The 12440-nt window shown below is 32.1% G+C and overlaps 1 protein-coding gene and 1 pseudogene across 2 annotated transcripts; one reads left to right on the top strand and one right to left on the bottom strand.

Annotated features, from left to right (window-relative positions):
* Nucleotides 1-3205: 3205 nt before the first annotated feature.
* Nucleotides 3206-4147, top strand: LOC308658818 (olfactory receptor 6C2-like; the record flags this gene model as incomplete). The annotated part of the gene is made up of 1 exon (XM_081311737.1): nt 3206-4147. The coding sequence occupies one exon, from the start codon at nt 3206-3208 to the stop codon at nt 4145-4147; it is 942 nt and encodes a 313-aa protein (XP_081167863.1).
* Nucleotides 4148-8495: 4348 nt separating this feature from the next.
* On the bottom strand, nt 8496-9432 carry LOC308658854 (olfactory receptor 6C70-like; annotated as a pseudogene). Its single transcript has one exon. The product of its transcript is annotated as an olfactory receptor 6C70-like (transcript).
* Nucleotides 9433-12440: the final 3008 nt, after the last annotated feature.

Consider the following 12440-nt stretch of genomic DNA (forward strand, 5'->3'; position numbering starts at 1 on the left):
TAATTTCTCCATTAGCATCTGACCTCACTCCCCTATTTCTTGGTAAAAATTTATTAGATCCGTTTAATTCTCATGAATCTATGTTTGAGAAAAATTACTTTGATAATTCTAGTTCAAAAGATGAATGTTACAGATTATAGAAAATGACAGTGAGAGTTTTAATACAAATTAAATGATTTTCTTGATATGGAACCTACCCTGGTGCCTGGGAAATAGCAGATGCTACTTGGAATAGATTTGTTTTACATAGCTTGCATGATGTTTGCCAATAGCCAAGTTCAATCAATCCCTGAAGCAGAATTAATAAGAGCGAGGGGGCTGAAAGCATCCAGAGCACTTCATTCCTTGGGAAGACAAGGGCCAAGAGAATGTCAGAGTGGCGCACTCTGGCAGAAGGACATTGGGAGTTTGGGAAGATGAGTATGGAGAATGGACGCTATGAAGCAATCATTACCTTAACACAACTTCCCCTAGCCTGCACTGGTGGAAAGATTTCTGAGAGGACAAAACTCAAAAATATTAGGAGAATTAAGAGGATTCTTTCCTTATAAAAAAGGAGAGGACATATTTACCCCTACTCAATAAAATATAAGACTGAAAAGAGAAATGAAAGTGATATTGTGTTTCTGAGAAAAACAGGTGAAATTTGAAGTTTGGGTAAAGGATCACATGAAAGACTATAAATGTACAAAAGGAAAAACTATAATTCAAATAATTAAGGAGGCAAATGTTTACTTTAAGACACTCCAGATAAACATCCTAGGTATTTTCCAAATGATACAGTTGACCAAATGACTTCAGATGTGATTCACCAATAGCCCATTCACTAGGGACAGAGATCAGTGGGTATGGGGCCAGATGCCATTTGGCAGAGTATGAGGCATTCTGTTCATAATTATGGAAGTGAGCATTCATTTAGATAGTGTAATTGTCTTCAGCATGTGTTTCTTTTTAACAGCTTTATTGAGGTATAATTTGTAACATAAATTTCATATATTTGAAATACTCAATTTGATGAGGTAGGACATGGTCATACCATGAAGACGTCATCACAATAGAGAAAATGAACATATATCCTTCACCTCCCCAAATTTCCTTGTTTCCCTTTTAGGTTTTGGTTTCATTTGTTTGTTTATAACTGTTGTTGTTTATTTCTTTGTTTTGGTAAAAACACTTAACAGGACATATACCCTCTTAAATTTTTTTCAGTGCCCAAAATAGCAGTGCTAATAATGGCACCATATTGCACAGAGGATCTCTAGACTTACTTATCTTCCATACTGAAATTTCATAGCCACAGAAATCTCTCCATTTCCCTTTCCTTTGCTCCTGGCAACCACCCTTCTGAATCACTGTTTGTTTCAATTTGACTATGTTAAATACTTCATGGAAGTGGAATCACGGAACATTTGCCCTTCTGTAACCCATTTCACTTTGATAATATCTTTCAGGGTATTCATGATGTTGCATATTGCTGGGATTCTTTCTTTTTATAGTTAAATAATATTTCATTGTGTGTGTGTATGTGTGTGCTCATGTGCATCACATTTTCTTTTTATCCATTTTGACATCTGGGTTGTTTCCAAAGCTTTGCTATTTTTTTTTTCTGCAATGAACACAGGAATGCAGATTTTTCTTTGGGATACTGTTACCTATTCTCTTGGAAGCATGATAAAAAGTGGGATTGCTAGATTTTACAGCCAGTCTATTGCTAGTTTTCTGAGGAAACTTCATAATGTTTTTTTCTTCAGTAACTATACCAGGTTACATTCCCACCAAAAGGTGCACAGATTTCAATTTCTCCACATCCTTATCAAAACACATATTTGCTGCTGTTAATAAATAACATACGAGATACAAAGTAACATCTGATTGTATTTTACAACTTAATATGAGCTGTTAGATGAATAGTCAATTTTTTTTAACTGTAGACTCCAAACACCCAAAATTTCCAGTGTAACAAAGATTGTAAGCTATGAGCACACCTCCTGGAGATAGCAAAATCACCAGAAAAGAGAAGTTAAAACAAACAAACAAACAACTTGAATTTTCCTACTCACTCAGTCTTGTCTTCATCATTTACCTGGTTTCTGTTCACTGCAAAAGAAGAATTCACTGCTATTATGTTCCTTACCTCAAAACTGTTAGATCCTAAGAAATTTATGATTTAATAATATTTTAGGTGAATCAATAGACTAGAAGAATGGAGAAAAGAGAAGGAATCCTGGCCAGGCCAAAAAAAAGTGGAATTACGGTTTTTCAGACCGTGACTGTTCTGGGCCATAGAATTGTGATGACATTATTTTTCCCTTACAAAAGGTAGGTTTATTTATTTATATCTATGACAAGCATTTTTCCTCTAGAAACACTACCACTGAATTTGCTTATGAAAACATTCAGAAAACTGGATGGCTAAATAAAAATTCTAATATGGATATGAAGAGATGAGTAGAATTTATATTACAAAGATGAAAAGGCTTTATCGCTAATTACATTTGGTTATTTCACCGAGTGTCTCTGTGACAGAAATGGTTTTGGGATATAGATAGGAAAGTAAATTAAACAAAGAAGAAAAAATAAAAAAACTACCTTAGTTACAATCAGGATTTCACAGCAATTCTTCTCTTCCAGACATTGCTGTAAAAGCCTTTTATCTATGAGTATTATCTGAAATATTCTCTACTTTTTTAAACATTGAAATACAAGTTACAATTACATAAAGGTACATTAAATAATTTCTTCAAAAATTAGTGAACATGTGTTATGTATTAGACACTGTTTTTATGGCCACAAAGGATATAACAGAAAAAGAACAAATTCCTCATTTTTAGAGTACATTTTCTATCCACTCTAACAATCTAATAATCTTGAGATTTCACAGAAATGGAAATCCAGACAACATAATGATTCCTATGTGACAAATCAACTACATTTGTAATTTCTGAGGGCAACAAAAGATCAAAGAAACAGTTGGATTGTTTTACAATAACATGATCCCTTAAGGAAATCTCCACTACTTGTAGACATAAAATTCAGTAAGCCTACAGGAATAGTACAAATATTGATTATGATGTAAAAGGAGAAGATAAATGTAGTCTAATTTGCTGATCTTCTATATGCACACCTTTTTGTTGTAGAATTTGAATATGTTTTTTCTTCAAAAATCTTGATTTTTACACAAGGATTAGGTAAATATCAAAGTTCTATGATGAGGAACCACACAGCAGTAACCACTTTCATCCTGCTGGGACTGACGGATGACCCAAAACTGCAAGTTCTGCTTTTTATCTTTCTGTTGCTCACCTACATGTTGAGTGTAACAGGGAACCTGACTATTATCACCCTCACACTGGTGGATCCCCATCTGAAGACTCCTATGTACTTCTTCCTCAGAAACTTTTCCTTCCTAGAAGTTTCATTTACTACTGTCTGTATCCCTCGATTCCTGTACACTTTATCAACTGGAGACAATACTGTTACCTACAATGCTTGTGCAACTCAAATATTTTTTGTTTTTCTCTTTGGAGCAACAGAATTTTTTCTCCTGGCAGCCATGTCCTATGATCGCTATGTGGCCATCTGTAAGCCCCTTCATTATATGACCATCATGAACAACAGAGTGTGCACCTTATTAGTCCTCTCCTGCTGGGTAGCTGGCTTGATGATTATTGTCCCACCCCTAAGTGTAGGTCTCCAGCTTGAATTCTGTGATTCTAATGTCATTGATCATTTCAGCTGTGATGCAAGTCCCCTCCTAAAGATCTCCTGCTCAGACACATGGATATTAGAACAGATGGTCATCATTGTGGCTGTATTCGCCCTCATTATCACCCTGGTCTGTGTGGTTCTGTCCTACACGTACATCATCAGGACCATTCTGAGATTCCCCTCTGTTCAACAAAGGAAAAAGGCCTTTTCCACCTGCTCCTCCCACATGATTGTGGTTTCCATCACCTATGGCAGCTGCATCTTCATCTACATCAAGCCTTCAGCAAAGGAAGAGGTGGCCATAAATAAAGGAGTTTCAGTGCTCACCACTTCTGTAGCGCCCTTGCTGAACCCTTTCATTTACACCTTGAGGAACAAGCAAGTGAAACATGCTTTCAATGACTCCATAAAGAAGATTGTGTTTCTCTCAAAGAAGTAGAAGTTTTGTTGAATCAAAGGAAAATAAAACATTTTCCAACTGCTTTACTGCTGCTTCTCACTTCATTGTTTTCTGTCTACATTTTAGTCCAATTAGCCTTCTCAATGACATTTAACATTTCACCTGATCTCCCTTTTATTAAACTCTTTATTACTTCAAATAAAATTCATGCATTGTGTTTTCCTTCAGTGAGAAACTAAAAAAAATATATAATTTCCAATAAATTAAGTTTTTCTCCACTTCTGAGTTAGAGAAATTGAAAAAATAATATTGCTCTTGGGAAGGAAAGAAAAAATATTTTAAATTGTGTAAATTATCTATGTGTTAAATTATATGACAATAGTGCTAGCTACTTTCTTACTGTAATAGGAATTATAAAATGAATAGCATAAATGCAACAATGAAAATTAAAAAAAAAAAACAGAATCCCAAAACTGCAGAGACATGCCAAAATATATTAAACCAAATAAGGCACACCAAGCTTATTACAATATTGGGAAAGGAAATATCAACAGGAGTTTATGATTCACCAGAATTGAGGATATCTTCACAATCTTTGGTAAGATTTAGTTTCTATTTTCTTATATAGCAGACCAACACCACTTAAAAGATATATACTTAATTTAAAGCAATATAAACATTAAATCACATATTATGCATTACTAATTCGGAATAGATGCATGAACCTTAATTGGAACACCAAATTCTAAGTTCCCACAAATAGGAAAACTAGTTAAATCAACACAAAAATATATAATTTTTTAAAAGTTATCAATGATATATAATGAGCAAAATAGAAATAAATAAGGAAATAGAAATGGTAATATAGATTTAAATTAAGATCAAGGGAATAATGCTTAAAATACTAAAAAAAAATAAGAGGTTAGAGTTTGAAGCTATCAACAGTGTGCTTATCACTGAAAGAAAAAGGAAAGAAAACCCCAACTATATGCTGTGTACAAAAGACACACTTCTGAGGCAAAGCCTTCCACAGGCTGAAAGTAAAAGGACAGAAAATTATATTCCGTGGAAATGGCGCCTGAAAACAAGCAGGAGTAGCTGCTCTCATATTCAGCAAAGCAGGCTTCAAGCCAAAATTAATCAGAAGAGACAAAGAAGTTCCCTTCACAATGTAAACAGAGCAATTCAACAAGAAGATATCACAATATTAAATATTTCCCAGAAGTTTTCAAAAATAGTAACTAAAGAGACTCTGGATTCCACTGATGTTTGTGGTGATATGTACTTTTTCATCTATAATTGTATGTCTTATCTCTCATTTTATCTCATCTCTCCTTTTTTAGTTAGTTTGGCTAAGGGTCTATCAATATTGTTTATCTTTATAAAGAACCAAATATTTATTAAATTTTATTGCGCTTTTTAAATTTTCTATTTCATTAATTTTATCTCAGACCTTAATTATTTCCTTACTTTATTAGTTTTATAATTAGTTTATTTTTGTATTTCTAGGAGCTTGAGATGCATCATGAGATTTTTTACTTGGGATCTTTCTGAATTTTAGGTTTGCTTATGTTGTTGTTGTTTTTGTTTTATATAGGCACTCACAGTTATAAACTTTTCTCTTCAAACAACCTTTGAAATGTCCCAGAGACTCGATTATGTTATGTATCTATTCACACTTGATTCTAAGAATTTATTGATTTATTTAGTGAAAGAATATTCAAATAGCAATCCGCATGGAAACTTTATCTTCTTGCTCTTTATTCATCCTGGCAACTTCTATTGATGATTCAATTCTGGGTGTAATGTGTATGCATATGTGTTTGTCAATAGCAAGGAACAAGAGCAGGTTTTGCTTGTTTAACATCTGTGTTTCAAAACAGATTTTTGATATCCAGTTTGCTGGAATCATGGGAAATTATCTACCCATACAAGTACAGAACTTTGCTGCTAATTTTCTCTAGAGTCTGTTGAAATAATTCCAAACTCTCCAGGTAATTGCCTTGAGAACAATAACTTATGAAAAAAGAAAGTTGGGCCAGAGTTGTAAGCAATTGTATGTGAAGAGGGAAGCAAAGACTTGCTGAAATAAGTTCATTAAATGGAAAATTGCTGAGGAAGAAGGAAGGATGTAAATCAGTTAAATTTTTCTAGATGGAACCATTTTTCCTTCTTTTCTCCTCATGCTGAAAACATTTCTTTTTCAAATACTATGGTTACTAGAGGTTGAAGATCCATGAACAAATGCAATTACATGACAAATCTTGCTACAGAGAATACATGCTGGTCTTTGGGGGTATTGACATCTTTGAAATAAAATGTGTATTAACAAAAAGTCCATACTGGTGATACAAGTTAATTGAATTATTATGTTGTGATAAGATATTGCAATTAGCACATGTCACTGTTCAGAGATCTCAGTTTGGGTATCCAACTAACTCAGGTCTCCAGACTCCTTGCTTGCATAGGATGAGGTTTCAGTCTGCTTCCAAATTGACTTCATTCACAGTTACCTATCTCATTTAGTTTTTGCAGGCCCCCTCCATTGGGAAGCCAGAATAGAAGAATTCTTTTTTTGTGTGCTGGGGATTAAACACAAGCACCCTAAGAACTGAGATATATCCCCAGCCCTAGAAGAAATCTTAAATATGAATTTTATACACTGGTTCTCAGAATTCCCCAGTAGGATTAGTCTACTTGTACTCAAAGGGGTATTTAATTATAAACTCAGCTGCCTTGCCTTCCCTGTTTCACTGTCTTAAGATCATTATCTTTCTTGCAGTGTGTGAGAGAGACCTGGAGATCCATTATGAGTTTGTAAGTTAGAATTCACAGTTTCATAGTTTGAAGTCTTTTGTTTTGTGACTCTATAGACCTGTAATTTGGAAGTTCAAGGCCTTCCCTAACCATTGCTTCTGTTTTCCTCCTTATTTCTTTGGTCCAAGTGGCTGTTTTCCTCCTGAATTCCTGGATTCTTCTTCAGAACACTGCTATTCCTGTAATGTGCTTCTGAGCCTAAGAAGTTTTTAAAAATATTTTTTTCCTGATGTTTTTATGATTCATTCATCATTAAAAAGTGTATTGCTCAGTCTCTAGGTGTTTATGTAGTTCCTGCAAGATTGTTTTCCTGTTCACTTCTACTTTCAGACCACTATGATCTGAAAAGCTTCAAGAGATTATATCTTCTTATTTTTAAATTTTTATTTATTTATTTACATTTTGTAAGACTTGTTTTGTGACCCAACATATGGTCTATTTTGGAGAAAGTTTCATAAGTACCTAAGAAGTGTAAGATCTGTTTTGGGATGAAATATTCTATAAACATCAGTTAAGTTCATGATTTGTAATACCCGTCTTAGGCAGTAAGCATCTTTGATAATTTTATGTCTGGATGACCTATTGGTGAGAGAGAAGTGTTGAATTCACTTAGTGAGAGAATAAGACAAATAACAGAGGTCAAAATAAGTAAACTTATTTGAATAAACTGCAGAGATTTCTAGTCTCCTATTGAGGAAATCCAAATGGAGACTTTAAGCTGTCGCCACTTCCTCATTTTCACTGAAGAGTGTTGGAACTTTCCTCCAAACCAGCTCAGCTCATCATATCTGCTCTAATTTTCTGCTCAGATTATGATTTTGTTGAACGTCACTACCTGTTTGTCTTAAACTCAGTGAAAGAATTTCTTTTGGCTCCTTGGAGAGGAGCTTCTCTTCCTCCACTGATCCACTATGTGCCCAGGACTGCTGCAATCTGTTCATGTTATTAATTCTCTTTCTTTTCTAGAAACTGCTATTTCTGGTTTCCAGCTCTCTAAGTTGTCTGGCATCATTTCCCCCATAGAGTTAATTCCTAAATATCTTGGAGCACTGTTGTTTTGATTCAGTTTCAAGGAGTTGTTATGCTCTTGGGGAGGTTCCTCTAATTCACCATTTCTTCATTTGTGCATGATTTTTTAAAAGAGTATACATATATTTTTAAGTTTCCCATATGCCATTCTAAGAACTCTTAATAATAATGCAAATTTTTGATTGTCTCAGATTTTTAAAGAAAGTGGCTTTTAAGCAAAACAAAACATATTTTAAAAATTACTTAAGAAGTCCAGTTTAATTAAAAATATTTTACATGGTATTATACAACCAAAGATCCTTTTATATTTTATTTTAATATGATTTTAAAGAAAATCAATTTTGAATTTTATATTTCTAACACAATACAGTTTTCTTATTGAAGAACACAAAGTTAAATTCAGAAAGAAATAGTTTCAAATTTCTACCCAGCTTAAGTACATAAATAATTATATATTAGCTACTAATTCTTAAACTAGATGGATCAAATTTATTTTTGACCAAAGTTTCATTATATTCTCTTGTTATTTCAATAAATTGTATTATTTTTCTAAAGCAGTAAGTATCTTTTTAAATCCTGCTCTGAAGGCTTGTTTCACTTGCTGATTCCTTAGAGTGTAAATGAATGGATTCAACATAGGGGCAACTGAAGTGTTGAGCACAGCTATCCATTTGCATAAAGTAACTCTTTCATTTGATGATGGCTTTATGTAGATGAATATGCAGCTGCAATAAATGATGGAGACAACAATAATGTGAGAAGAGCAAGTGGAAAAGGCTTTTTTTTCTTTTGCTGAGCTGAAGGGAATTTGAGAATTGTCTTGATGATGTGAGCATAGGAAAGAATCACTAATAATAGTGTGACAATGAGTGTTATCATAGCTATGAAAAAAGCTATCAGTTCTAGTAAATGTGTGTCTGAGCAAGAAAGTTGTAATACAGGAGAAATGTCACAAAGGAAATGATCAATAATATTTGAAGCACAGAAATCCAAGTCAAGACCCAAAATCAGAGGAGGAAAAACAACCAGGAATCCTGTTGCCCAAGAATGCAGGACAAGCTGAAGGCAAACTTTGTTGTTCATGATGGATGTATAATGCAAGGGTTTGCAGATGGCAACGTAGCGGTCATAGGACATGGTAGCCAGAAGAAAAAATTCGGTAGTCCCCAAGAATATGTACAAAAACAACTGATATATGTAATCATTATAAGAAATAGTCTTTTCCCTAGTTACAGTGGTGATTAGGAATTTGGGGATGCAAGTAGTTGTGAATGAAATTTCCAGGAAAGAGAAATTACTGAGGAAAAAGTACATTGGAGTCTTGAGATGGGAATCCAGCAGAGTGAGAACAGTGATGGTCAAGTTTCCCATTATACTCAACATGTAATTTAGAAGTAGAAATAAGAAAATCACAATCTGTAACTGTGAATTATCTGTCAATCCCAGAAGGATGAATTCTGTCTTGAATGGTTTTTCATTTCTCTTTTTTGATTTTTAATCAATTTTAGAAATAAAAAAAAAAATATGACAACCAAAAAAATGAAAAGTTGTTCTCCATTTCTGTACAGTGAATTGAAATGCATTCTGCTATCATGTATAACTAATTAGAACGAATTTTTAAAAAAAAACCTGAGTAGCTATATATCCAGAAGAAGATCCATGACAGATCCATATTCCCACTGAAGGGCCAATATTCCATAGGTGTTGAAGGCATAACCTGAAGCTAGAAAACACAAACTGTTCATTTGGATTTTAAAAACATTGTAGAAGTCAACTTTCTTTTGGAAATTGATCTGCAAAACACATACTAGCTGATTTTTTTTTTACCCTTCCATTCAAGCTCAGTTAACTGTAACAAATTACAAATATATCCAGTTGATAAAATAATTTCATAAAAATATTGCTTCAAGAATAGAAAGCATTTAATTAATTTTTAATTTCATCTGAAAACAATTATTCCAGTATAGTGAATGAAGATCTACAGTTAAATTCTGAATCTTTAAATTTCATATTAAAGTGACATTTCTAAGATCCTTATTGTACCTCTTACAACTTCTCTATGACTGATGAAAACATGGAAATTTCCCAAGAAAAAAATGTATTATTTTATATTATAAGAAAATAAATATAAGTAGAATCTAAGAAAATTAAAAAATATTAAGTATATATAATCCTAAAGGTGTGATATGGGCTCTATGACTCTGAAATCTGCTGAGAAATATGAAGCCTGTGGATAAAATAAAATGTCCCACTTTTATTATGAAATCAATTACATAACGAACCTGTGTCCAATCCTCAGCAACACATAAAAATAATAAATAAAATAAAGGTATTGTGCCCAACTACAACTAAAAACTAAATATTAAAAAATTAAAATGCAATGAAAGAAAAATACAAGAGAGAATTGTAAGATTGATCAAATATGCTATGTGCATGTATGAATAGAACATAATAAATCCCACTATTTTGTATAATTATTATTAACCAATAAAAACAGAAAAAAAGTAAAACATAGAACATTACATTTTTGAAAATAAGCAATTATTTGAATAAATTTATTCATTTGGATACTAACACATTTTGAAGTGGATATATATTCTTATAAAAGTATTCCAGTATATTTTAGGTACAAAATTACAAAGTTTTTATAAGAATCCTATAATTTATAAAAACCTACATATAGTATTCATAGCTATAACTTATGCAAAGTTATACAAAAGTAATAGCACTTTAAAACAAAATTATTTTGTAGAGAGGAATTATATTACAATGCACTTGTATTTTTTAAAACATGCAGTTACTAGTAACTCTTCTATCAAAGGGAATGATAAAATACAATGTAAACTTTTTCAAGCTTACTTATTTAATAATAGCAACAAGCAACTATAAGTAAATTCAGAAACTAACTGTGTAAAGTCATGTTTTCAATTTTAAAAAAATGGTACACTTCATTTTCCTCTTAATCTGAGCAATTTTTTGCAGTTGATTTGTAAAATGATATTTACAGATGAGCTTAGAACATCAACACTGAAATAGGAAAAAAAACATTTTATAATATAAAGTGTTTTCTTCTTTTAAATCAAAATATCCAAAGTAAATTTCTTCCCATAAAATTTTGTAAATCAGTATCTTTGCCTATTCTGAAGACTTTTTTTAAAAAAAATATTACTGAATATAGAATATTTTCCTTCTACATGATTTAGTTTATTACTTATATGAATTCAAGAAGACAACTTTACATCATTTATCATTTTCATTTTTTAGTAACTTTTTTTCCAGTTTGTTTTACTCTGATTCTTCTCTCTTGTATTAATTTTCCAATTTACAAGCTTGTGATGGAAATGGTGGATCATAGAGAGAGACACACACTAATCTTTGACTTTCTTCTTTGATTTCATCTCATTTGGTATTTTTCACTTTGCTACTATGCCTGTGTTCTAATATCTGCTTTTTCTGCAAAACATATTGAGCATTTCTGAAGGTTAAATTGGAGTATCAGAGTAATTTAAAAACCAGGAAAAAGACATTTTTTCAACAAGAGAAAATTATTCAATTAGCATTTATTAATTAACTTTCAAAAGAGTTATTTTTTCCTATTTTAAAAAATGAATTAAAATTAAACATGTGAAGTCATACTTTAGGAAAAAATATCTTTCAACTTTGTTATGTTTAGTTGACTTCTAAAATTTCTTCGATTTTCTTTATCTAGACAGTAAATAAATAATTACCATTCCCTTCATAGTTCTCCAGTGCAATGTTCAGTTTGAACCACCAAAGCATTAGAAATGCAGGGGCAAGTACATAAGTGAAACTTCTTGTATTTGCATTCATGGATTCATTAATATAGCAAATAAAGAATTATTTATGTTTTATAAAAATAGAAGTAATAAAATACAAAGTTTGAATAACTATTTCTTATTTCTGTGTAATTTACATTGTATGTGTAGTCATTCCTAAATATTTGAAAAAGAAAATCACTATTTTACATACCTTTATCAGTATATAGTGATATATTTTTTTCTCTATAATACATGAGTAGCCACAATGAAAGACAAATATACTTATTGAAAACAATATTTAATTTTGTTGGCAAAAATTAACATAAATAATATCTCATGTTAATTCAAATAAGAGCTAAGTTTTTCATATTTTATTAATGTAGTTTTTCTTCACTAACTCCTGTATATGAACAGATAAAAGTATCTATGGAATGGATAATAGATATTTCTTTTTTTTAATTCTTTTTTTTTAAAGAGAGAGTGAGAGAGGAGAGAGAGAGAGAGAGAGAGAGAGAGAGAGAGAGAGAGAGAGAGAAAATTTTTAATATTTATTTTTTAGTTCTTGGCGGACACAACATCTTTGTTGGTATGTGGTGCTGAGGATGGAACCCGGGCCGCACGCATGCCAGGCGAGCGCACTACCGCTTGAGCCACATCCCCAGCCCCTGATAATAGATATTTCTAATAAAAATCTTCTTTTTAACACC

This window comes from Spermophilus citellus, assembly GCF_964194105.1.
Source record: "Spermophilus citellus genome assembly, chromosome: 10".
NCBI lineage: Eukaryota > Metazoa > Chordata > Mammalia > Rodentia > Sciuridae > Spermophilus > Spermophilus citellus.